The sequence below is a fragment of the Syngnathus scovelli genome, chromosome 12 (assembly GCF_024217435.2).
Source record: "Syngnathus scovelli strain Florida chromosome 12, RoL_Ssco_1.2, whole genome shotgun sequence".
NCBI lineage: Eukaryota > Metazoa > Chordata > Actinopteri > Syngnathiformes > Syngnathidae > Syngnathus > Syngnathus scovelli.
The window spans coordinates 6,805,368-6,833,165 of record NC_090858.1 but is presented as its reverse complement, the minus strand read 5'-3'; the positions used below and the strand labels follow the sequence as shown (position 1 = coordinate 6,833,165).

At 39.6% G+C, this 27,798-nt stretch overlaps 1 protein-coding gene across 5 annotated transcripts in view; it reads left to right on the top strand.

The window, feature by feature from the left end:
- col19a1 (collagen type XIX alpha 1 chain) overlaps nt 1-27,798 on the top strand; it is a 75,265-nt gene that overhangs the window by 10,489 nt on the left and 36,978 nt on the right. For 3 of the 5 annotated variants that reach the window (XM_049736172.2, XM_049736171.2, XM_049736176.2), the window contains exons 10-17: nt 2,332-2,376; nt 3,240-3,284; nt 8,710-8,754; nt 9,701-9,736; nt 10,823-10,852; nt 10,966-10,992; nt 11,344-11,397; nt 26,060-26,104. In XM_049736172.2, coding sequence (XP_049592129.1) covers nt 2,332-2,376; nt 3,240-3,284; nt 8,710-8,754; nt 9,701-9,736; nt 10,823-10,852; nt 10,966-10,992; nt 11,344-11,397; nt 26,060-26,104 — 327 coding nt within the window. The remainder of the gene's footprint in view (nt 1-2,331; nt 2,377-3,239; nt 3,285-8,709; nt 8,755-9,700; nt 9,737-10,822; nt 10,853-10,965; nt 10,993-11,343; nt 11,398-26,059; nt 26,105-27,798) is intronic. The other 2 variants (XM_049736174.2, XM_049736175.2) reach the window with 2 other exon arrangements.

Below are 27,798 nucleotides of genomic sequence, written 5' to 3'. Positions count from 1 at the left end.
ATGATTCTTCTGCTTAATGCTATTATAATTTTTCTAACAAAATAATCTCCACACAAAATGGGCAAATAACCTGAATTAGACAAAAACCCTTTCATAGAGTGGGAAAATAAGTCACAGCGAAGAACTTTAAGTGTGTCTGATTAGGGTGGATGGCTTTTAGTGAGGGAAGAGAGCTTTCTTTTTGGATCACAATGCTTACTTACCTTGTAAAACCAGCGTATGACCATTAATCCCTTAAAATCTTTAGTTTTAAAGAATTCAATAGGTTTCTAATGGAATGTAAAGTCTTAAAAAGTAGACACGATTCTCTTCATCAGCTGGGCAAAATCAAATGTATGAACACTCTATTTAAGATCAGTATTTGGGAAAAATAGGGGTATGTACATATACTTAGAAAAGGTTCTAGCCCAAGTATTGCCCTTACATTTTTGGGGGAAATACTCAATGTGCAATAATTCAAAATGCACCTCATTCAAAATGCAGCACAGCAACCACTTTGATTAAATAAACAAACAAAAAAAAATGCCCTTTTGGTCTATATCTTTGTCTTCAAAGATAATTGTATCTAAGTAGGTGTGATTTTATGCCCATGATAGACTTCAACATGACTCTCGCAAACACAAGCACTTTATTATTATGTTTTCCATTATCTCTAGGGACTATGTTCTGATACTCTTGAGGTGCTGGCCTCTATTGTTAACACCTGGAATGTAATTTCAAGTTTTCAACCAATCAATACTTGGAACCATTTGTTTACTCGCTGACCGCCAAAATTCATAACAAATCCTATTACCATCTTGAACACGAAATCAATGGTGGTAAGGAAAACCATTATTGAGGCCTGCACATACACACTCCAGTCTGATGTTGGAAAAGAGGCTTTGTTGGCTGATAACATACTGTGCACTGCACTCCACTTTCAAACATAGGCTTTCACTCAGCACCACATAACCCTCCCGTAGCAATCCAGTCCTTATCTAAATATGTCTCAAGTTGGTATTTGCAACAATGCCGTATGAATAAAGAAGAGTATTTCTGCCTCGCGGTCGAATAGACCTGGTGGGGTATCTCGGGATTGAGACTCTCTGTTTAGTTTGGATGTCAAGTCAAATTTACTGATACAACCCTTAATCAAAAAAAGTCTCAGTATTTAACATGCCCATAGTTGACAATATTAACAATACTCCCTGATCTTAACCCAAAGGAGGGGAAAGAAAAAAACATTAAAAAAAAACAAAACAGAATCCTTGAGAAGGTTCTGCAGATGGGGGAATCCTCCCCAGGATAACAAGGCTGCAATGGATGCAGAGTGGGCAGCATTTAACACGTAATATGATGCTATAAAATATTAGTTAAAATAATGTAAAAGTCTTCGTTCTTGATTTGCTCATGTGCATTTTTGTTATTAGTGTAGTCATGTTTGAAGCATCACACTTTGACACAAATGATCCTAACATTTTTCTTTTTCAAAGCATCCAATTTTCAGTGCTGCCCTATTTCAGATTGAATTGCATTGATCCCAAATTTCCCCAGAGGGATCCAGTGTATTTTAATCTCTGCTGCGTGTACATTGATAATAAACGAGAAGAGGCTAATAACGTTGTTAAGCAAACATTAATGAGGTGAACTTGTGAGGCTTTCAATTACTGTTACAGAATCCCTTTCGATCTTCGGATGTAAAAAAATGGCCAGAGTGTACATATTAGCAATTTAGCTTGACTTTGTAAAGATTAATCAAAGACATCTGGCCAATCCAGAGCATTTAAAAGATGCATAATGAGAAGCACGGCAGAGTAATTGTGACCTAGACAGTGGAGTTCTTGGGAAAGTGTACGGGGGATTACTTTGGTTGTGTTACTCTAACAGTGGGTACTATCCTGCATTACAGCGAGAGTTTGATGGAGGATTCTACTACACTGCAAAAGGATTAAACCGCAATGATTAATCCAAAATCCCCCAGGAAATTAAACAGATAAGTAGTGGGTTATAAGAATGGAGCTTACTTGAATGGAAATCCATTTTCCATGGCCCCGCACATAAACCCTGGTATTACTAGATTCACAGCTCCTGTATGTGCATACAAAAGACGGAAAAAAAGCATAATAGTGAAATTAAACTTCTTCCTCAACAATTACCTTTGTGTACAGCTATATCTGTAAAACGGGAAGCAAGCTGGCCTAGCCGTTCTGTGACAGTGCCCTAATAGATATGGATCATCAATATTGCACATTTTCGGTAAAAAAAAATTAAACAAAATATCAAATAAACACTAAAAATGACTTCAGAATGCCAAACCATTTTTTTTAAATGTCCTATGTGTTTCTTTTACAGGGAGACCCAGGGGAGGCCTGCAGTCCAGGAAGCCAGGGTCCGAAGGTAGCTACTACAAACTTTGCCCTTTTACCTTCATCATAGAGTAGTCCAGGAAGGACTGTATGTATGCTGAAAGGTTGTTGAAATCCAATGTTGCTCTCCGTTCATTAAAATACCTAGCAAAGTGGAGCATCATATACCAAATTCTCAGACATAGTCAACTAGACTTGCTCTGGCTTTTTTTTCTTATTCAGTCATTGTATATCTTATGAGTATTGTGTAATGTTAAGGGGAAAAAAATGAGCGGTGTTGCAGTTTTCCAGGCTTCATTGCTTGCCATATTGTAAAGGTTTGCTGCAGCTACTTTTATCATAACAGTAAATGTAATTTTGTCCTTGGATGAAAGGGCTAGACTTTTTCTAAGCCCACAATTTGGCCATGAAGTTAAAAAAACACCATAGGTTAATACCACTGCCACAGGTTTCATGACATTTAACCCATAGCTCAGAAATGAAAAATGAAAAGCAGAACAGAATAGTTGCTCTCTTGAGCTTGTAGTTGTGTACCAGTAAGGCTGAAGTGATGATACTCCATTTTAAGGAATTTGCCGGCTGAAATTTATTTGTAGACTCCAGCTATGTTTTCTACCACAGAATTTTTGTGTTTGGGACACAATTGGCACTGATCTTTTAATTAGTAAATCACAATACAATAAATATAATTCCAGGAATGTGTCCTTGTTGGAATTTGTTGTTGATTGGTTTTATTTGCTTCAAGCTATTGCCCAGCAAAGCTCTTTTACACTTTTATATTAGTTCACTCCAATCACCATTATCAGGGAGTTGTATAATATAATGAAATGGAAAAGCAAGGAATAAAATGCAAACTTTTCAAGGACCTTTCAACATTCACTCTTGACCCTCTAGGGAGAAGATGGATTAGAAGGACAGAAGGGAGTCAACGGGGAGAAGGTAAGTGCCACTATCTCCAGCCAACATATATTCCATGCATAGCATATCAGCCAGATCCAGCATCATCAGAGAATCAATTCTTATAGGCTTTTCATTTTCTGTGCCTGTGCCTTGGGGCATGAGAAGCAAAGCGTCATTTACTGTGTGTCTGTTTTCTTGTGGCTGACGTATTTGAAGTAGATCTGAGTGTGCTCTAGCCCTCGGTGTCCTTCTGCAGTCAAACTAATTAATATGTGTGCAGCCATGGGCTTGGCATACTAATGGACTAAACTAATTTCTCAAATTACTGTATGCCTCTTCTATGTCACTTCGGGTTAAACTTTATTGCATGCTCACAAATTGAACTGCGGTGATTCGGTTAATGTGTCTACTGTAAGACTACAGTATGTTCAGCAGCAAAGGGATGCTTGAGACATATTCGTTTATAAATTAGGTCATTTAGAACTTTACAGAAGTTGTTTTAGCAAAGATCAGGTGAGAGAAACTCAGATTTTATTGCCCATTAGCATGTTTAATGATAAACTGTTAGTTTACCCACTGAGGTGCGATATAGATGGAGGCTGTGCAGATGGTCACTTTATTGTGGCTTGGCTGGCACTCACACAGTCATCAAAATATTTCCCTATTGAGAAGAGAAACATTTGTCACAAAACATTTCTTTGATGTGGATATTGAAGTCATTCTCCAAATTGGATTAAAAAAGATGTGTGACGGCAAGTTAAAGGTCGTCTCTACCTTGAGAAGCTACCATGGAAACAAGAATTTGACTATTTTTTTTATTTTTTTTATGAATAATACACATCATGTCTCAGCAATTGCCAAATGACGCTCTAAGCTCTAACTAGTTTTGTGATATATTTATGATCCATTGCAACTAGCCAGCAAGTTTAAGTCCGAGCAAATCATGATTGTGCAGTAATCTATGCAAAATGCAGGTTGAAGGACCGAAAACAAACAACAAAAGCTTAATTGTCAGGTTGCAATTGTCACTTTGAACACTAACATCACTCCGATGTGCAATCCAATCCACCAACCAGCCGCCCCACATTGCTCACTTTGTTCAAGAGTCTGTAGCTACTGGCAACGCAACCTGCATTTGCACATGAATGTCATTATCAAGTTTATTGTGGAGACCACCTAATTGGATATAAACTCCCTCCCATCCAAAAGCAGCACATTCAATGGCAGTCATTATCCTGCAAAATAAAAGCGAAAGTCCGTGAGAACAGGTGACCTTTATAAATCACGATGTGTCTTCATTCTACACCTATGAGAATTGTTAATGAAAAAAAAAAAAAACGTATATGACAGTATATCCAGTCTTTTAACTACCAATAGTATTCATGCACTTTGTGGTAACAATTTAAAATATTAATGCTCTTTTTATGCACTGTATTAATGTAATGCTGAGCACCACATCTTATTGAGAGATATTTCTAATTTATTTACTTCATTTAAACTACATGAAACTGAATACTATAGAACATTTTCAGATAGATCGTTAGCAATTCTTCACTCCTGCGAATCCCGGTCGCAAAAGTAAATTAAAATAATTCTGTAATAATACCATGGAATTTACAATGGCTTCCGTCTTCGTTCGGACGCATGAGAATTTTTGAGCTGATGGGGAGTCTGTGAAAATCTTCCTGAACAAGCCAGATGTGCAGTCCATTGACCTGTAGCTTTCATGGTGCTTAACTGTTATTGAAAGCATAGCCACTTTCTGCTGCAGTGACGGCTACACTCTCGGACTTCATCAAAAATAAATCCATGATTTTGGATGATAAGCTCTCGCCCCTCGCTGCTTTTGTGTGCTTGGCTGAATTTATGTGTGCCTGCAGGTCGTTGGCACCTTTATTTGCCAGACACATAAGTGCCTGACTTACATGTCAAGCACTCAGCTTCATAAAGATCACGGCCCTGGCGAAAGCATGGGAATTTTTTATTCAAACCCTCCGTGAACGTACATTTTCGTTTCAGCATTGCTTGTAAACACTCGGTGTAAACTGGCTAGCCAACCCTAGTTCCTTCACACATGCACAATCTACACATCCTATGGGAGAGAGAGAGAGAGAGAGAGAATGGGCAGCGTGTAATCCAGCAACCACTTCAATCTGTGTTTGGAGTGTATGATGTTTGACGGAAGACGGAAATATAAACGCAATCCTTTGACCATGATATTCTTACAGAACAGCACTTTATGTTTAAATCCCTGTGGTAAATGATTGTCATTCATGGGGAGTAATAGGCATGCTAATAAGAAGTAGTTCCCAGCATTCACTGTGATTGGTTTCACAGCAGGAGAGCAGGCGTGATGGTGTATCGCTGAGTAAATGGAAAGGCACAGAAGGCATTTCCTGCTGCAGTATCGCTGGTATTTGATTATCGACGCTCAAGTTATCTATGTTACTTAGAGATATTGTTCCACTCTGCTTCGAAAAGCCTGTCCTTTTGATATTCTTCTATTGGGATACTTAAAACAACTCCTACTTTAATTTAGCCTGTTTCCCAACAGGGAAAGCTCAGTTTGTTGATGATTATAATGTATACAATTGGAGGGACTTGCAATTATCCCCCTGCTTTCCAGACGGGGCACCAACCCCGAGCTGGTCCAGTTAGTACAACATATAAGTAAACATAATTAGACTGTATTTGTGCACCCCTGCGTGTGTGGCTTTAGCTGTCCTGGGCTGGGGAGTTGCCAGATTGTCTTGCAGCCCCACTGCTACAGGAGTAACGAGACACAGTGGTGTGTGTAATTAGCAAGTGCGTGTACACACAGCTCCCCATAGTGTTCTGACCTTGTGCTGCAGCACAGTCACAAAAACAACACCCCTCGCTACCTCCTCCTTGCCTTCATCCAACCATGTACAGACAGCAAAAGCACACAGCTTGCAACAAAAGATAACAATGCAGCAAGCTCAGCCCCTTGAGTCATTGTGCACCTGAAATGCTGAAATGCTTCAGTGGTCCCACAATACCACGAAAAAAAAGCATGTAAAGGAGGTTACACAAAAGATGGCAAGTGGAACAAAGAGAAGAATAAATGTTTCTCTTTCTTTACAAAGTTGATTCATTGCTTTTGTTTTCTCAATCAAGCTTGACACGTTGAGCCTTATGCATTGTCATAGCCAGGCGCAGGTGAGCTCGATGTAAAATTTGGCATATTTACATTTTCATGCTGGGGCAAGTCGAGTTTGGTGTGTTTGACAATTTGGCAGACTACACTGTGGCTCACTGGGTGTTCCGGTGGTAGTTACTAATACACACAATTTGATGACAGAAAGTAGAAGAGACTTTAGACCAGGTGAAACCAGGTCTTAGTTCTGGTGCAGTTGGTGTAACACAATTTTGGTGGATTTGATTCAGGCACAGGCAGGCAGATTTTGCAGGTTACTGATGTGTGGTGGATGTCATTGTATTTCAGCGTGCTTTGAACCCACTGATGGATGGGTGGTTGAGATGGATGCATGGGTGGATAAATGTTTTGTCGCTGCTTTTCCATATGAGACAATTATTAAATTTGTAAGACAATGACAATTTAATTAACGCCGCTGTGCCTGCAAAGTAAATGTCACCCATCACATATAAAACAGTATTTTAAGCTAATGTTTAGTCTTGCATTATTCCAAACTTGCAGCGTTGAATGAATTCACAAAGCACAATGCATTTGATTTGAATGAATGTACGTGCCTTCTATCACAAAGGCACACATGGTAAATTAAAAACACGCATTTTCTGTTTTTAGTCAATTACAAAGTGAAAATGTTCTACTGGGAAAGGAAAACGATTGTCACCAACACGAGACTAGCAAGTGTAGGGCATCCAGAGATTTTAATCACTACATTCGGTTCAATGGCCTGCTTCTGAATTCTATAGGTGATTGTTTGTTTTCATTTGTTTGTTTCTGTGCCTGTCCATCAAAATGCCCTTATTTGAAACTGTTTTTTGGCGTAAAAAAAATAGAGACCATCGCAATGATGAAGTTCTCGAGTCTAACGTCTGCAGGTTTTTATTTCGTGCATATGCAAAATTCTTTAGGGTCAATGATTTTAGTTTGCTTTCAACCCACAGATCTACGTTTGAGAATCAGTGTCATCCCCCCAAAGTGTTTTTCTCCAACCAACATAATGACTGTCAAAGAATACCAATATCAAGACATCGTGTTCATAATACTGGACCTTTTCAGCACAATAATGAGTGCAGGGCTGCTCATTACAGAAAGGGTGGCACATTTCGATTAATCAAATTCCTTCCTGTAATTGAGTACACCTCGAGTTGTTTACGTGCTCGTTATCAAATTGATCCTTGATCCCCAATATGCTTTCATTCCTATCAGGTCGACTAATAACTCCACAAAGAAATTAGCTACAGGATTCCCCCCGTGTGTGTCACATTACCACAGTTAAGTGCTTGGCCTGTCAGTTTGAATTTGCCTCTCACGTTTTACGATGAGAACGCTTTGGATTTACAGTCGTTCTATGTGGACATGAAGAGAGATTCACATTTTGAAAATCATGACATAATAACTGCAGTCAACAATTTGGTGGGGATAAAGACGATTCATTTCTACCTTTTTGAATACCATTTTGGGGTTCTTGAATGTTACTGTTGAATAAGAGGCTTGCAGGCAATCGAGAATAAATTAGTCACATCACTGATGGCGCCAGACTTGTGTAATAAGGGTATGCAATCATTTTTGCATATAATTCACCATTAATAGCCTCTCTAACACTTTATTTAACCATGACAAATAATAGAATTTTTGCAGCCCTTCTCCCACTCCCCATTCCTCGCCCCCATTCCACTCTCCTAACTTTTTGAGGAGCCTTGCATTTACCGACCTGAATGTGTCAGCCCTAACTAGGCTTGCTAACAATTTAGCCTGTCAATATGCGTCAAGGCTCATCCATCAGCAATCTCGCTCCATCTCAGCTGTCTGTCTCATTTCATGCCTGCCAGGCTTGACTTTGCTCAGTCCAACCCGCTGGTTGTATGTGTAAAAGCAATTATATAAACGGTTCTTGGCAGGGTGGAAACAGGTGGGAAGGGTCAGGGATTGACACTATTGTAAGTGACCTGATTGTAGTTTTCCTTGCTAGTTACTAGTCCATGCTTTGGCATCATATCCACTGATGTTATTTTAACACTCATGACTTTGGTTGTATCTGAGTGTACTTTGCCATCCTGCGTTGACAATAAGTGGCATAATTCACACAGAATGACTTACGACAAACAGGTGTTTTTTTTTTTGTTTTTTTTCATTTCCATAAATGTGGTATGGAGAAACAACCAATGTCACAAATGCATGCAATAAGCATCACAATACTGACATACAAGGAACAATTATTTTCAATTTAATCACCTTTAACATAATGAATACATGTAGATGGAAATCATACACCTCATATGTTTTCCTTCTCAGGGTCCGACAGGTGACCCGGGACCAGTTGGTCCAAAGGGGGAACAAGTGAGTAATTCTGCCATGTATAGCCCAGAAAAAGTATGCAGTTGACGTATTATGTAGAGTGGTTACTTCAGAGTAGGGGTGAGCATCATTTGAATCTCAGATAGAGAAAGGCAGAGCGGTTTGGTAACTCAGATCAAAATAGCAGCAGGCTTGGTTGTGTTTACAATGTGCCTGTTGTGGACACAGTCGGATGTAATGTAGGTGAGAACACGCTTGGTAGAGAAAAAAAACACATGCTAATATTAGGTGCTTATTTACATTTGAGTTGCCGTATGGTTGTTAGATGTGTCTGTTCTGGCAATAGACATATTTTCTCCTCTTTTTTTAAATGTTTTTTTTTTTCCATTCAGATATAACACATGGCTATGCGCAATTGTATCTTTCATTCAGTTCGAGAATCAACAGATTTTTTCTCAGAATGCTGGGACCTGTGTTAGAAGGAAGAAAAATGTATGCCAGTATAAAAGAAGGAAACTGAGAGGCAAAGGCATGAGCAAATAAAAATATTTTTTTTGCTGTGTTGCTGTCAAAATAGTTAATCCACAAGCTCCTTTATGTCAACAATATTATCGTAACTGTCCATTGTTCATGGTGCAAAGCTTTCACACTCTGTAGTACCGTTTTATTTGTTTTAAACTGTCACGTTTAATGGCACAAGCCAATCTGTCCCATCCGACTGACTGTGCAAATGCATTTTTGACAGGCTTCATCTCACCACACACTGTAAATACCAGTTAATGGGTTTTCTTTTTGTGCATACGTTAACTATTTCTCCAGTCTTATTCTGGCTGACATTACAATTAGATAACAGATTAATGTTTAATGGAAAAAAAACATTGTTTTTTTTTTGTTTTTATTTGTTGTAATTTACTATCCCCTTTACCCTTACCTTATTTTATTCCCCATTGTTTGAAATTTCATTAATTATTATTGTCTTGGTTCACAGGGTGATATTGGTCTCCCTGGAGCTCCAGGGCTACCTGTAAGTTCACCATTCGGTACTCCCATTTTATGATTTTGCTTTACAAAATCTTTTCTCGCTTTACACATAGAGGATATTATAGATAATAGCAGAATCAACTCCATATTTTCCTCTATTTTCACTTCTTATTATTGTGCGGTCTTTTTTTTAATTTCTTTACCTCTCTATACTATTTCTGGGGAGGCTCCAGCCAGTCATGAGCCCTTGGAATCACCATCACTTTTCACCCTCTTGTGACCACCAGCCAGGGTTTAGCTCATGTAATTTTTTTTGCAATCATAGTCCGCCATATAGCATTGTGTGCTGTGTTGAATCTGCACAACATAATGAACTTGTATGTTCTATGAAATTCTAGAAATTGAAATAAACTGTATACTTCACAATCACATTCTTAATGGGCAGCTCAGAGAATAGACTTTTGAAAACCGAATAAATAACTCTGATTGCTTTTAGAAAGTTGTATGCTGAGTATGCAAGCTTCCAAGACTTCACCAGATGCACTATTGTACATGTGTTGAATGAATGAGCTGTGACTGACTGTCCTAATGCTTGTAGCCTCAAGTGTCTTTAAGCTGTTAGTCATCTTGTTAACTTTCCAACTCGGAACAAGGCCTCTGACTAATTCGGAGGACATGGGCTGGGGGCATCCATATCAGCAGCTGTTTCCTAGAAAAGTCAACAGCCTTTGACTGTTGGATGCCAATTGAAACACAACACCGTTCCTTTGGCTTGTATTTGAAAACTGAGACGTTCTGTTTGGCCTTGTGTCCATTCTGTGCCCTGGCTGAGGATGAACGCCTGTTTTTTTTCTTTCCGGGTGGTAGGCATCAGGCTATCTGGGGAATTTGTAATAACTCTGCTTCTCTCAGGGTCATGAAGGTCAAAGCCAATGACCTTATTACAAGTTGTGTTGCCTTAGTGAGACTTCCATCATATGTGTAAAACTATTAGGAAACTCGTCTTTATGTAAATCACATTATTACCTCTAGTTTTACATCCTACATTTAATGTTTTGTCAATTTAATGTATGAACATATTAAATATAGTTCATAATGACTATCTTGTTTTCTTTTGTATGACTCTTAGGCTGTCAACGAATGTCACAAAGGAGATCAGGTAATTAATTTCATTTCCCTGCAAAAACAAAGCATAATGGTTTTAATTGAAAGTATTCATGAATTAATTAAGTTTTGTTTCTCTGAACACATTTCTTCTTTTTTCACATTCAGGGCCCCCGTGGTGACAAAGGAGAGAAGGTAACTGATTAAAAATCACATATCCATTTGAATATAGTACATATATACACATACCCATACAGCTGTCTAGGGCAATAACAGCAGCAATTAATTTTAACACACAAATTGGATCTTTAAAGCGCCTGCAAATACGTTATAAATCAGCCAAGTCTGTAGTTGAGGTCTTTAAAAAATGGTGGAAATTCTATCTACAGTACTTTAATAAGAAACACCTATTAATGGGAGCATTCCCACTAGTTGTCTACTGGCCTGTCAAATTACTTTCTGCATTGCTTATTTTTTCAAGAAGCAATACAGTACTCAATATGATTGGGGGTTTTCATATTTCTCCAATCTATATTTTCCCCTCAGGGACTGGATGGAGTGCCTGGCCACCCAGGGGAACCAGGAAAGGAGGGCAAAAGGGTGAGTAAATACAAACAGTCCATCAGTTGTATGGCTGGGCTCGAGCTTGAACAGATTTTTGGGGGAAAGGCTGGGACCTGTGTGGCCAAACGGCCAAACACCAACTGAGTTGTTGTATTTATTTTGTGAGGAAGGAAGACGTCATTTATGCTCCAGTAGTCACAGAACCATAACGAAACAAACAGCAACAAACATAGGCTGCATGACGATGAGCGAAAAGTCTACATGACTGAGAGGGAGCAGATTGTCAGAGCATGAATGGCAGCGCATACTCTGATTCACTCCCACTAGGTCACTTTGGTGGACAGTTTTTATGAAAACAAACAAAATCAATACCTGAAACAGCATTATTGGCCAAGTTTAAGGAATTTGTCTGCACAGTCACAACCAATCCAAGACACATGCAAAATAACAATGACTAAAAGAAGGAGACAGAAGGGGAAGCGTACCGGTTCGTTACTCAGCAGTACGGAAAAAAAACAAGCCCAAAACTTTGCTCCTTTAAAAGAGACACAGTATGGCTCTGGTAAATACGTCATCACAGAAAAACAATGACATACGTTTTTATAACAAATTTTATACAAAAATGCCAGTCAGGTGTAAAATAAATTTAGTCAGGTAGAACTTGGGCTCACTTGACATTGCTGGAGCCAAACAGACCCAAAAAGACTCAAAACGTGATAAATCGTGTCTTGAGCTTTAGAACGTTGTCATAGGATGATAAATGAAAGTTTACGAAGGACATAAAGTAAGATGGAGTACAGTGGCCGAGTTTTATTGGCATGTAGCCAATACAAGTGGTTAGTTCCCTACCATTTTTCTCTTTTGAAATCTACAAAAGCCACCAGAGATACAAAGTTATTGAAATCAAATTATTGTGATGCCATGATACACAATGACATCATGCAGGGCTGAATATTTTCCCAACAGTGGCAATGTTATTACTCCTTGACATCCCGGCTGACATCCACCGTCCAAGGACAGGTTATGTCCTTTTGTGTTGAGCATCATTAGTAACTTGGCACTGCTGCTGTTCTGAAAATAGACTCTTAAAGATATTCTTGTTTACACAATATGGACAAAACCGCACAAAACAGTTGGCTTTCCTTCCAATAAGATGTGAAATATGTAGCAGGATTCAGCAGCATTAAGTAGGCCAGGCAAATGTTTCCAGATTAAGCAAAAGCCAAAGTGACGCACAAGCCTTGAGACATCTGGACACAAGTATGTCAAGAATGCCAGCATTCTGTTTTCATCCCAAATGTGTTCCAGTAGCATTAAAAATGGATGAGCCTTCATCAGCTGTGTAGTCTCTCAATAGCTAAACACACGAGGGCAGTGAATCTCTGTCATTCACACTTTTTTTTAGGCAGTTAGTCGATAGTATTTTCAGAAACCTCAAATGATTTGATTGATGATTTGAAGAGTACACTTTGTCACTTACCATTCTTCATTGATATTCTACAGGTCAAATTTTTCAATTGACCTTTATTATTTCTTGTAGCAACACAATTCCTGCATTCCTATTCCATTAATTCATGCTGCCTCTGTCGCAAATTTATTTTAGTTTTTGCTAGTACAACACAAATAACCTTGCCTGCAAACTGAGTTCTCACAGTATTTGTGTGTTCACACAAGAATCCAACATGTACCGATATTGATATTGTGAACTCCTTTGAGTAATTCACTTTTTTTTTTTTTTTTTTTTTATAGTACTGAGTAGCCCAAGCATTTTATTGCCAATGACACAGTCCTTATATATTTTTACCTGGCTATTGAACTACGGCTCACTAATGTTAATATGCTGTGATTTCTAATTATTCTTAGCTTTAGGAGTCACATGTGACCACTGATTTGTCGACCAACTTGTCTATCCGCAACCTGGCACCCAATTTGAATAGAGTGGACGTGTATCATTATCAGGGAACCGCTTATGGCCGAGGTGATACAACAAGAGACTCTCGCCTAATTAGCGACTCTTGCCCACTCATGCAACTCTTTGGTTCAGCTGAGAGTCATAGCCGCGGCAAAATGACGCAGAATATTTTGACGGGTGCTGACCTGACCACACCACATCCTTCATAAAAGAGCCGGCAGTGGAAAGCTTTCACAAGGCCTTACATTCAAGTCAGACCATCTCTTACACTGTCTACTTCAATTTATTGTGGAGGGAAATAAGACCACTCTAAGCCACTTAAGAGTTTCCTTCAAGGAGATGTGGAGGACATTGTGGTAGGGGACATGCTGCCAGTGTCCCCCTTCTCCCATAATTTGAGGTTTAAGGGTGCATATACTATACAGCAAGGACAGCCATCCAAAGTCTAACAGAATCCGGATTTTATCTTATTATCATGATGGAAGACCACTTTAGTTGGTCAGGTTGAAGCAAGGCCCTCTACAATGATCTAGAAATTTATGAGCATGTACAGTAAAGCGCCCACATTTCACACTTCTCCTTAATGGTGATCCAGCTTGGTTTTATTGGAAGGAAGTGGCGCATAATGGCAGCTAAACGCTAAACAGAAGCTTTTGGGAGAAGATGGAACAAAGCTGGGCACTCAGTTGAATGCCCATCACTTAAATTTTGCCAGTTTTGTCCACAGAGACCCTGGTCTTTTTTTTAATGGCTTTTTAGCCTTTCACCCACGTACAGACTGTTTTAGCCAGGTTTGCTCAAATCTGACATTTTGAAAGACTGCAGCCAGAGTAAAGACGTTTAGTTAGGAAATGACATACATGAACTGATTTTGTGCAAAGACGAACACACGTGCATACAATTCAGTCTGATATTATTTTGCTTCTTTTTTAAATGCAATTCAGCTGGTGCAAAAAACATACAGTATGTGCAGAGTTCCCATTATTGTTGCCGTTTTTTGTAATTGCCACCTTCGCCCTTCTCGCTAGCTGATAAATAGAAATGGTCTGTAATGGCATTAACGTAGACTAAGATTTGTCTTTAGCATTAAGTAAAAATACTGTTGTCAGCAAAAACCACACGCTAGCATCGCTTCCGTGGCAGTTGCACATTTTTTTTCAACACTCTTGTGACAAAGTAATCCACTCATGTTTGCATACACTCTTGAGGTGACATTTTATGGTACAAATATTTGGAAACATATGGCAACAAAATATTCTTGGTTCCAAACGAGCTTGACAAGCCGGGTTTGGTTGTTGTGTGCGCTTCCTTAAGGCTAAATACACAAAAATGTCAAACTTCATTCACAGATTTCTGTGCTAGTTGGCACAGAGTAGTGGTGGTTCAGTCATATTGCATTCACATCTCTGGGAGAAGCAGTATGCTCCTGTGACTTGTTTAAAATGATCCAGAAAAAATCTCCAATTTCAAGGTGGATTTTGAATCCATATTTAACACCAAGTAAAGGTTTATGAATTAAATATACACTGAATGGCAGTAGGCCATAACACCAAATTTTCTCCGTCCATATATGTTGATGTTATGTCTCTAAGAAAAGTCCAACTTTTGGACTGCACTTTCCATTCCCATGAGACATCCATTAGCTGCACTTTGGAAAGCTGCGGAGAAATGATGATCCTCGATAGATTCCTAGAGGAAACAGAGCATTGCAACCAACTCTGTCAATATATCTCCCCCAATGAATTGTGCAGTGGTTAACCTCATAGTCATTTATTTAAATACAGTGAGACGTTAATTAATTTAGCTTAACTAAGAGACCAAAAAACGACAAATGATAACACAGAAATATATACCTTTTATTTTGCATGACGTTGCCTTGATGAGTTTGATAATAAGTGATATATTAAATTGAGTTGACTCATAATTGTTTCCAGTGTTTATGTTGCAAAAATAGGTTCCTTTCATATCCAACAAACTTCTGTCAGACAGATATGGGAGGATCACGAGGCGCCAAATGATACAAAGACCTTACGGAAGTACTCTTGATCTAAAGTATAACATTTACATTTAGTGCACATTGAAAAGCTGTCACCAATCATCTCATGAAGATTTCTTTTTGTAATTGTTTCAGTTTCATTTCCCCTCTCGAAGCCAAATATCTAAACTTCCTCCACAACAGCTGTCAGAGCATTTTAAAATGATGCGGATATAATCTGTCAAAAAAATTGAAACAAGATATTTGTCGTCTGCGTTTTGAAGCCGGACTTCTCCAAGAAGAGAGTGGTAATAGCTGTCATTTGGAAGTGATAGTTATGTTTACTTTTTCCATCTCCGCCACTTGCTAAAAACCTGAGACAGCTGTCCCCAAATCGCTCATATTTTCTTTTCCCACATTTCCCATCTGTGACCTTGTGTCGACACATGTCAAAGGTGGTTTGTCTTCTTGACACTGATCCTCTACTCAAATGTTTCTTTTTTACACTACAGGAAAATCTTTCATTTTCATCATTTTCCTGCCAACTGTTGAACACATTTTTCTCTCTTACCGCAAACCAATTTATGTATTGTCAAGTGGCTTTTGGAGTTACAGTGAGATTAGAGTCGCACATTCAATTACGTGAGGTTGTTGCTGATTTGATGAGATACACAATCATGAGGCATACTAAATTTTGTAAACGTCGCCTCGCCATTTTCACTTGTTGCCTGTTGAGTTTAGATTATATGTATTAGAACCTCTCTGGTCATACATTTTATCTGGTGGAAGAGTTGTAGTTTGAGCTGAGGGCAATGGAGCCCATGACGGTGGCTTGCTCGAGACAGACGTTGAGCTCCGACTCTCACAGATTGTTGACCTCTACGAGAACACCTGCGGGGCCAGATTATTAGGTAATGAGTCCCTGGTGAGAACATCAACCTTCCTGCCAGACACTCTCCATGGGAGGCTGTGGCTGATTTGGGCAAGGCAGTAAATTATATCACGTATTTTAATGCAGCTGTGCTAGTTCATGTTCACCTCATTGTCATACTTCCAAAACTTTGTTGTAAGGTTCCCATCAAGATCATCTGATTACATCTCTCCTTATACAATTCAGTGCTTGATTCACATTGAAAGGTGAGGCTGTTGGGAATTATGATGGTTATAGTAGCATATAATTTTGTGTTGTATATGTAGTAGTGATGGAAAAATGAAGCTTCATATTTGCTTCATGAACCAGTAGATGCAGATTTTTGGTTCCTCTGTTCAACATTGGGTTGAAAGTACACTGACTTGTCTTTTCATAAACTGCTTTATTTAAAACAGCAGTGCCATCAAGAGAAGTAAGAAAATACTACAGCTGGTTCATGTAGCAACTTTGAAGCTTCACTTTAACCCATCACTAATATTTTGGCAAATATTCAAAATATTGCAAGTCAAGTCAAGTTTATTTATATAGCCCTAAATCACAAGCAGTCCCAAAGGCCTTCACATATACAAAACAAATTGATAATTATTCTCAAAGCATCCCCTGATCTTAAGCTCCCAAGAGGGCAAGGAAAAACTAAAAAAACACTTACTCGGGGAAAAATGAGATGCGATGAGCTTTTCCACGTTGTAGCTAGACCAAAACATGAGAATTACTGTGTAGATGTTTTATTATGAGCATCATCACTGTTGCGATTGCTAACACATAATAAGTGGTGTCCTGGCCATTCCATCAATATTATTGACCATTTTGGTAGATGATCAAGATCACAATGTCAATGATATACTTACAATTCACACTATAACAACCATCAACATAAAGTTGACACTTTAAAAGATAACTAGATAAACTATTAATTGTTTTAATCCTAGCTAATGATCATATCAATTGTCTTTGCCCTTGTTGCTGCATTTTAAATACTGTAGTGTGACATACAGTACATGTGCAGTTACAGTTGAAGCTCAATGACATAGTAACACAGAGAGGAAAAAATCACAGGTCAGCAAGGCTCACAGCTGAGACTTTATGGCAAGATTTACACCCTGTGAGAGTTTACAAGCTGGGTGGGGGGAGCGGGGCTTGGTCAACCCTTATGTTGGGCAAAATGGAACAGGTTATTCTTATCCCCCTGAATTTCATATTGAGGAAACCCAGAGAGTCACACTTCTGACACTTGTATTACACAAGGAGGTAACACATTTGCCCAGTGCACAAGGCAATTAATCTTGTCAATGTCAAGTACATTGGAAGAGGGGCATGAAACAAAGGTTTGACCTGATTGGCTATGAAACAGTCTCACATTTGAGCCGTTGGGAAAGAGGAAGGTTACGGGGGAAACGTTTGGCACTCGCAAGGACAGATGCATCGTGTTTTGATTTATCTGTCTGACTCCTCCATGTTCCCAGAGAGGCCCAGTATGACTACATCTGCGGTTGTCCAGAATAAACGCGCATTAATTGGCCCATTAATTACAGGCCTGAATGCGAGGGGGCAAGACATGGAGAGGATCACTTTGATTGCATATTGTTCTCCACCTTTTGAAGTGTGTTTGCGCACGTGTGAGAAGAAAGGGCTGTTCGGAAAAGGCTAATGTAGGTCAACACGTCCTATGAGCCTTGGACAACTATTGTTCTTTGCATCACGGCCCTCTTTCATACTGTATATTCCAGGACCTTGAAACACTCCCAGACAACAGAGTGGCACCACACAGCAATGATACAACAATGACTTAATATTTTTTTACATTGAATTCATTGTTGGGTTACTCCACCTGAAACTCTGATTTACTTTGTCTGAAACATGAAATTGATATTTTATTATGCCCTGCAATTGTCTGACGACCAATGCAGGGTGTACACCATCGCTCATATGGGTTAGCTCGTGCACACCCCTGATTTTAATGAGGGTGCCTTTTTCAATATTTGCATAGTTTTGTTGATATTGGGGGCAATATCATATTAACTGTGGTCAGGCCAGCCTCCAGTCAAACCAGCAGCCACAATGATTGTTCATACATCTGCAACGAAGCCGATGTAATATTTGGCCTTCATTTTGAATGTGGTCCTGCAGTGCATTACCGATGTAATTAGATGGTGAGCTATTGCAGTTAACTTTGTGTGCTCTACAGGTCAAAACTTTGATTAAACTGCTCAATCGTTAATAATTTCATATAAAACCATATCAGAAACAACTCTTGTTGGGCAGCGGTAGCACCAGAAACATAAACTTATCTTTTCAGAATTATATCACCATGTCTTGATTTTGTTTTTCCTCATTGGTTATTCAGCTTCAATATTCTACCACAAAAAATCTGACATGGGACTTAAAAGATTGTCACCAGACAGTGACAACGGGAGTGACGTGTCTTCCGTCCATTGTTCCTCCTCCATAATCTTTGTCTAAGTTTAACAACACCTATTTAAGTGTCATGCGGCACTTGGTTCTAAACCTGGCTGATATGTCACCGGGCAGAGGGCCAGTGGCCCCTGTGACTCCTCCAGGTTCGTGCTTCACACCATGGCAGCAGAATGATCTTTCTCCGGCGTCAAATAGTCTAGCTATGCAAAGATGCTCTGGTGGCATTTTGGGTCACTTTTAAGGTGAAGGCAAGGAAATGCTGAGAATGTAAATACTTTCAAAAGGCCATTTCACATGCAGGAGGCACGGATTGATGCATGCCCCTTGGTAAGCTCTGTTTATGCGGACTGTTGCCTCAGCCAAAAGGCGGAGAGATGGCACAGAGAGCTAAGAGCGCAGGGTGGTTGAGGGTGGGGGTGGAGGCGGTTTTGAGGTTGTTTGGGAAGACGATGCAGCCCGGAACACTGCAGAACACACAGAGGTGTGGTCGTGGGAGGTTGACACTTACAGCCTTTCTATCCTGTCGTCATACTTCATGCTCTCATCTTGCCCATGACCAATTTAGATACATTCATCTGCGTCCACTGTAATGGCATGCTAGGAAGCCACATTTGCAATGGCCTGATTTTACACACATGGTAGAATGTAGGACCTTAGTGTAATCTGTTATGTGCACGGTGAGTGATATGAAGCATAAGACTCGCTACAGTCCAACGCATGGATCTTTGCACAGCGCATTTTCTCTGACTTCAAATATTTGGTCGGTAAAATGAACCACAGGGTTTATTCAAAGTAGATCTTTGAGCCTGTCTTCTTCACTTATTGGAGAATGCATTAATGAAACACCCACACAGTGTAAACATAGGAAGGGGAGCAATCTGGATGAATAATGCAGCCAAAAGTCCAGATGAGACTGTGAAATTTCTTCTCGCCAAGACTAATAACGGCATCTATTAGGGGCTGGGAACATTCTAAAGGCAAACAGGCAACCAGAAACAGCTTGCATTGAAACACTGCAAAGACATTCATCTGATACCGTGGTTTAATGTAGATTTATCATCTTCACCACATAAAAATGCAAATTCCCGTAATATCATCACCCCCTCTTTCCTCTCCTTAGCAGTTGTTAAAGTCAATGAGCTCTTAAACCTCATCACTGAATATGTGGCTGTTGTTAAATAGAGACCCATGGGACTGCATTGGCTTTGTTCCTCTACACATCCACTGTCTGTGTTTCCTGTTTGCCTTCGGCTCTGTTCGTTCTTTGCCTGCTGTGCGGCGGAGGCAAGAGCTGTGAAGTTTTCTCAAGATGCTCAAGAATGTTTTGCCCAATGATATGCTACTCCTTTATATGCCCACCTGTGTCCCTTTTGTGTGTGAGGCTACACAAAATCAATTGTTGGTGCTCTCCTAATTTACCCCCATTTCCTCTCATTCTTTTTCAGCGCTCTCTGACCAATCTCCTTCACTGTACATATCCAGAGTCTAATTGCCGCACTGCCTAATTAGCGATGTTACTCAACATGCATCATACATTCATGCATCGAGCCCATCCATCCTCTTTAAAAGAGAGCTTTCAGGCTTCCTGACTGGCTTTGCGGTGAAGCTAGTTTGCCATCTAGTGGCAAGGGGAGGGGTGCATGACTGAATCTCAGCGAGCAAAATGCCTTCATGGAAGGCTTCAACCAGGAGACTATATATGCACAATCTCGGCCAAGTGAGCTCTGTCTAACGTCGGCTGCGGTGTCAGCCATCTCTTTATACCACCCTGAATATTTAGATGGCTGGGAGTTAAAGGGGAGAATTGTGTGCCAGTCAGAATGGTAAAATGCTAAGCTGCATTTGAGCCCCTGCCAGGCAGCTGTCGGCTTTGCCGTTCTCTTCCTGCCCCATCCTCTCCTCTTAACCCTCAGTAAACAACTGGAACAAATCCTATTTTATTGAAGCTTTTACAAAGTGCAAGGGATCTCTGCAAGCTCCACTGCCCGGCCAGGCTCTTTCCTCAGTGTGTGCTGTGTCCTGAGGTGGCATCCAGCATGGGCAGTCAAAAGTCGGCAATTTGCACCATCTATCCATAATTGGAGCCATAATGAGGAGGAAGTAAAGCTGGGGTCTCTGCATTGTGCTTTTTTTTTTGGGGGGGGACATTTTCAAGAAGTGCAAGTTTTATATATTTCATAGAACTGCTGGGAAATGGCGGTAAAAAAATAGATAGTCAAGCTGCTAACGTGAATTTACTGAATCTGTTTTTATAAATTTAGAATGTGTGCTTTAGAAGGCTTGGGTATGTTTCTCTGTAATTGAAAACACGTAATTTTATGGTTTCTAAAGATCTAGACAATTTAGACTAGGTCATCACCGCATCTGAGTTGTTTGTTTTCTGTTCTTAAGTGAGGTCACATGGTTGAACTGAGTTGACTCACAATCTTAGTTGTTCCTCCCAAAGATGTTTTATGCGGGGAATTTTTAATTAACTTGAGGATATTAGTACAAGTTTTGTGCACATTTGTTTACCAAGCAAATACAGCTGCAGCAAATTTCCAGTGAACTCCTGTGCAGCGTTAAGACAAAAGCTCAGGTGGCCTGAGTACACGTCCCCGGAGGCAGACGTGCTCTCTGCTCAGGCAGAAAGAGTGTGAGTGTCATATGAGTCTTTCAGTCAAGAAAAGGTCAGCTCTCCTATGAGCTACATAACATTGGAGCAAATCAACTTGCCTCGCTAATGTCAGAAAGTTTAGCCTCCGGGACATTAAACTTGGTTGTCACACAGGAGACGAGTTGAGGAAATGAAAAGCAAAGATTTCTGCTGCCAAGAGCATCGACGGTCGATGTTTGGACTAGCAACCGGGCTGCGTGGAAAGGTCAGGATCTGGTAGACAAATAAAGGGTTAGGTCTAATTTGTGACTGATGATTTTTGATAGACGTCAAAGGAACTTTTTACAAGCCCAAAATTTATTCTGCAAGTGAATCTGATACTTTATTCTCAAATATTGTAGCTACCGCCCCGTCCCCTTCAACAATACGGGCGTAGCTATCTGAAGTACAGCAGAAATATAAAAAAAAGAAGAAACGTATTGGTAATCACCAATGCTGTCAGTTTAAGGCGGTCTAATAGTTTTGTGCAGCACCGTCCCTCTTTGAGGACTATTAAATAAAAAAACAAATCAGCCTTGTGTTTTTGTTTACGGCTGCCAATAAACTAATACCATTAAAAAGATAACCTACTACAATAATTGGAGATAGTGAATGACCTTGTCATATGACAACACAGCATAAGTGATATCTGTACTGTGTGAGAGTAAGTGCGTCCGGCTTGAGCTGGATCCTGTTGAGCTCATTTCAAAAGTCCTTATCTCGTGACCCCGCTCGACAGGGGCATTCGTCGGGCATATTACCTCTTATTTTCACGCTAGATTTGCGTTATTGCCAAAAACCTTCATAGAGGTGATTCTGGCAAGCATGATCAGTCAGACATGGAAAGTCTCACAGAATATGTTGACATTTGGGATAAGGATTATGGAATCATCCTAAAGAAGTGCCTTGGCAGTGTTGCTGTTGTTGTTGTTGACTTTGCTGTATTTTTGAGGCATGTGTTACAGGACTGGGCTTCGTGTTTGCTGTTCTCTTGTATGCTTAACAAGGTGCTGCAGAGCTGAAGACAGAGGAGGGGTGGGATTCATGTGGATTAAGACAGAAGTTTCAAATTAAAGCAGGCATCTTTGCTGTTGGTGTCTGCACACAGCTTTACTAATAATATTGTTGAATCGGCACTTTGAGTGTTTTATATCTTACTTTTTATGGTTTGCTGATTTTTAGAGAGGATCTGAGCAATACCTGTGTATCTGTAATTTACTCATGAAGCTTTCCATGAGCTTTCCTCAATTCCATTCCGCAATCCTGTCGTCTTTGTCCTTTTCTTTCTCAACCCTTCATTCCCCCTTTTCCTCCCTCATTCTAATCTACTGCTATGACCTGAAGGAGGGCTTCACACCGTGGCGCTCAAATAATAATCACGCACGAAGATGTTTTCAAATTTAGAGGACACTGAGCGTTGCATAGCAACAGAGATTGCCACGGTGATCCAACAGGCAGTGGAAGTTGGGTGTGCAAGAAATGGCTTGTGAGGCAACAGGAGATGGAGAGATGGCAAGAAGAAGTAGAGAGAGAGAGAAAGAGAGAGAGAGAGAGAGAGAGAGAGAGAGAGAGAGAGAGAGAGAGAGAGAGAGAGAGAGAGAGAGAGAGAGAGAGAGAGAGAGAGAGAGAGAGAGAGAGAGAGAGAGAGAGAGAGAGAGAGAGAGAGAAATACAATTGTGATGGGATACACATGGGGTGGGTACTGAGGTGGTTATGCAGTAAATTAAAGTTTACTTTGCTGGGAGGGAGGATTCACACCAAGTTGGCTCACTTTGTTGAGGCATTTAAATTACAATTACTGTCATGTTGACATATTATTCAAACATTTATGCAAACATCGGCGAGCGTTACGTCGATGGAATGCAAAGATTTTGTCATTCAACAATGCCCTTAGAACTGCAAAGATTCTTCTACATGAAGCAATTTTTTTTTCTCTCATCTTTTTTTCATGTTATCCCACATTCTTTTATTTTCTGCAGCTAGAATATCCTCTTCTAGTGTGGCGCTTATTCCTGATGCCTGGAGTCAGCTTTGGACTGTTTTTCACCTCTGACACAAATATGCACTCGAGCATTGCGTTGACACGCTTACATAGAAAAATATCAGACCTGTGCTCATAGGTGGATTTTTTTTTAGATATCTAGATGAATATGTTGTAATACTTTCTATATCATTTAATTACGATGTAGACTAAGAGATTGAAATTTAAGAATCGTAACAAGAAGATTAAAACAAGTTGATGAAATTCACTCCGGGCAAATGAAAACTGGGGGCCTATGATTAAAAAAGACACATAAATGTAGCAGACCTGGCAACAACACAGAACTGACAACAACTGAAAGATGACAGTTGGAGCTATAATTACACAAAAGCAAATTCCACATTCTAAGAAACAAAGTGACATGAAATGACGGATCACAAAAAGTTTCAGTGCAAGTGATTACTGCTTTAGTGAGGACTTTTTTTTTTCTTTTGTGTGTTATGACTTTCCATCCAAACCACTTGATGTTTAAACAACAGAGTATTGGTCTTATTGAGGATTAAGCCTAAAAAAAATGTAAGATCTGATCTGGAATGTTTTTATCAAATGTGAAATAATGACCCTCTGAACCATTTGAAAACTGAATGTTAGCTTCAGGCTAATGTTTATTTAAATGGAAATCATCCCCCCACCGAAACCCATTATTAGCTTTGAGTTTATTTGTTGAGCTCTGTGACTGGACTACCACTATTTATCTTAATTAGAATATGCAAAGCACACGGTCAGTATGCACTTAGCAGTTGAAAGCAATGTTAGGGCAAATGTGTAGAAATGATTCCAACGGTTGAATAATTTATGCCTTGCTTAGAATAATAACATATGAAATATTCATTTGCTAAATTACTTATCTCTGTAATAGGCTTTTGTTGTGATGTTGTCGGGAGAAAGGGTTGTGGTGGAGGTCAGAACGGTCACAGGGAGCATTTATGTATTTAGTTTTTACATATATTCATGTACAGTGGGTGGGAAAAAATCTTAATGAAATGCTGTTTGAATTGCTTATATGGTACATTTCTAATAATAATAATAATAATACACATACTTCTCGTCTTAGTGCATATCATAACACATTGAAAGGTAGCACTTGCCATTGCTACCGAGGAAAATATTCTAATGTCTCATTTCTATTCACTCTCATCCTTGTTATAGTTCATCAAAAGATGTATTAGCAAGTTAATGACTAAGATTGAAACTGAATGTGCTGAACCTTTGCTTATTTTCTTTAGATATCCAAGTCATCTTTAAACTGCACGAAAGAAAGATGAATACCTATTCAAACAGATGATTAAACAGTACAACCGACAGAGCTCGTTGAATTCTGGTCTTTTGTCACTGTTGCTGTCGCGCTGTTGCTGTCATGCAGACGCGTCAAAATCAATTATTCGAAGTCAATATACGTTGAGCGTTGTGATTCTTGTGAACTATGTTGGCATCATTCCAGCCATAGACATAGGAACATTTTGAATATTATAATATTTTGAATTGATTGAACTTAACAAATAAGACCAGTGACTGCCCATTTTTGCAAATATATTTTTTGCAACTCTAGTTGTAAATTATGATATATGATATATGATATCTAGATTTGTGCAACTATAGTTGTAAGTTGTGATATTATCAATCGCCACTAGATTTCAGACATGTTTTAGTTTCACTTTTACTGAGCTCTTTATTACAATATGAGTAGGCCTCTAACTTTTATTTTTTTCGGATTTGGAATGATATGCAGGACAAGCATAGAACCGCAATAATTTTGAGTGAGTTCATTTTGTTAAAAAAAAAAAAAAAAAAAAAAACACTTGCGAATTGATTTCTTGCACTTGGTGTTCGTTTCTTGTTCAGCAGTTTTGTGGCACTCTTGAATGGTAATTGTTGCACCATAGCCTTTTGCACTGCAACAATATTCCAGTATGTGTCTATTTTGTTGCCTCAAGTGTTTTATTGTTTGGTTGGGATTGTGATTCTTTTATGCATGCATCAAAAAATGTTTTTGAAAAAATGTGAATCGAAAAATGTTTTTTTCATACACCTGATTGCAAAGTATGTGGTCATATGTAGCCCTGCAGGAGCAGTGATAAAAAATTGCGAGCCCCTCCAGCATATAAATTGCATATCCCTAAGCCCACTCTGACAATGAGGGTGCCACTGGAATTCACTGTAGTGGATGTGCAATTGCGCTTTATCCTAGTGCGGCAAAAAAATGCATGTTCTCTCAGATCACACGTGCTGCGCCCACCGGGGATGGGGGTGGGGGGCACTCTACTATTAGATAACGACAAGTCTCGCATGGCCGATGATGCTCTGCTAGTTGAGATATTTCTCACAAAGTTTCACTGATCCCTTGCACCCGTTCTATAAATCATATTAACTTTAGTTTGCTTTAGAAAGCAATACACCTCATTAAGATGTTAGTGTTTGAAGTCCTATACACTTTCAAGGACTCAAGGCCTTTCGTAAAACGATCACTTCTCGCTGACCTTGCTCGTCAATACCGCCAAGCTCTGCGGCTTGGCCGGCTCGCTGCTGTATATGCTCTCTGCTTTGATTGATGCACGAGGGACTCGCACAGCTGGAAGAGGAGACAGTGAACCAGAGGAGGGAACAAAGACTTGCAGGCCACACGGGGTGCAGCAATTAAGCTGTTTTCTTGTTGTTAATTAAAAGCAAATTAGAAAGTGCGACAGGAGTTGCTGTCAAGCCTTATTTGCTGGCAGCGTGTGTACAGAGTATAACACCTGTTGTAACATCTTCCCGCTCTCATCTCAATCTCCTTTATTTGTCTTCCTTAGGGGCGTAGAGGAAAGACTGGGATGCCTGGACCTGAAGGAAAGCCTGTGAGTAATAGTCAGTAACATACGCAACTACGTACAAATACCCGATTGAAAACATGACCTCCAAATCTACACATTGCTGTTGTACTCATGTATAATGTATTGAAATGCATGTGTGAGGCAATTGCAGATTAATCCCAATCACAAACAGCTTCTGATTTTGATCCCATTAAGAGCCTAATTGAATTCAACTTTGGTTTGAGAATTCCCATGCCCCATCAAAAAAGCATAGCAGACAAACGTGGGGCATCCACATCATTGAACTCTGTTTATGTTTTTGTTTCCTATTCAATTATTGGTTAATTGCACTTAGATTTTTCATGCATATATTATGTGAATAGCTATATGAACGTAGGGTGTAGTGCTTTAAAGAGAACCAAGTAATCAATGATTTGTGATATTTTTGCGATAACAAATATTTCAAATCAAGGCTACAAAAGATCGCAAATAAAGCCCTTGAGAAAGTTTGAATTAACGAAAAGACTTAAAAGTGACTAAATGCCCCAGTGCATTTTTGTGTTATCATCGTTTCCTGAGCAATCCAAACCAATTCAAGCTTTCGTGTGTTCGTGTTGTCACACACAGGCACACACACACACACTTGCAGCCACAAATATATGATGCGTTAAAAGGAGACTGCTTGTCAGACTCTTAACTGCTCTGATGTCAGGACAAACAGGAGTGCCATATTGCTCTGCTGCTTCGGGTGTCCAATTATTTTCACACACTATTGCCCTGATTGCACTCCTGATCTGGATCAAAGGTTTTCCTACTTTATTGAGTACCAGAATCCAGAGAGATCCCGTTCTGCTTCGATCACTGTTATGCTCTCTAGCCTCAATTATCTTTTGTATAATTGAGCCACTCGCTGTTAAATGTCTCCCACATGACTCATAGTAAACCTTGCCTCCTTAATAACTCATAAAGTTGTAGGACGCAAAGTCGAAAGAGAAAGGAAAGACAAGGCTGGAGACGGTGTGACATTTCAAAATGGCAAGTTGACGATACTCTTAGCATGTGCCATCTTTGTCTCCTTCCCATGGTACTGACATTTATGACTCAGCTGTTTTCCAAAGTTGGATCTCAGGACCAAAATTATCTATTCAAAACAGATGACAGGCCGTCGCTCGCTCTCGTCCTTTGGCAGCAGCAGGAGAGCGCTGGCAACTGAGAGGGGGAACAGGTACTTTTCAATGTCATGGGAGGATCACACCATGACAGTAGCGTCGGTAAACACGGCACAATAAATAAAGACGCAAGGATGATTCATAGACTGCTGTGTGTTTCATTGCAAAAGTGAGGCTGCTTTTATATTGCAGATCTATTGAGTTCTTTGATGAAGTGCCTATATATATGTCCAATTTTTAGACTGTCTGTGAACACATTTTTAAGTGACATCTACCCTACTCCTGTGCGTACATTGACTGTATACCTAAAACAACCCACTTGTGCTCATACATCGCAGTAAAAAAAGAAATAAATAAACAATGCAAATATTATTATTCAATTGGCCTAGACTGGCGTTTCCACGCATTCATGGAAATTAAGTTAACCTTATCATTACTCCAATGGTTGTGGAGTAATTTTATTTACTTTGTTTAATGGACTGTGGACCTCCAGGGATCTATATTTAAAGCATCTATGCATTTGTGCTTGTTTGATTTACAACGGCTGCCTTTTTATGTGTGCACTACATT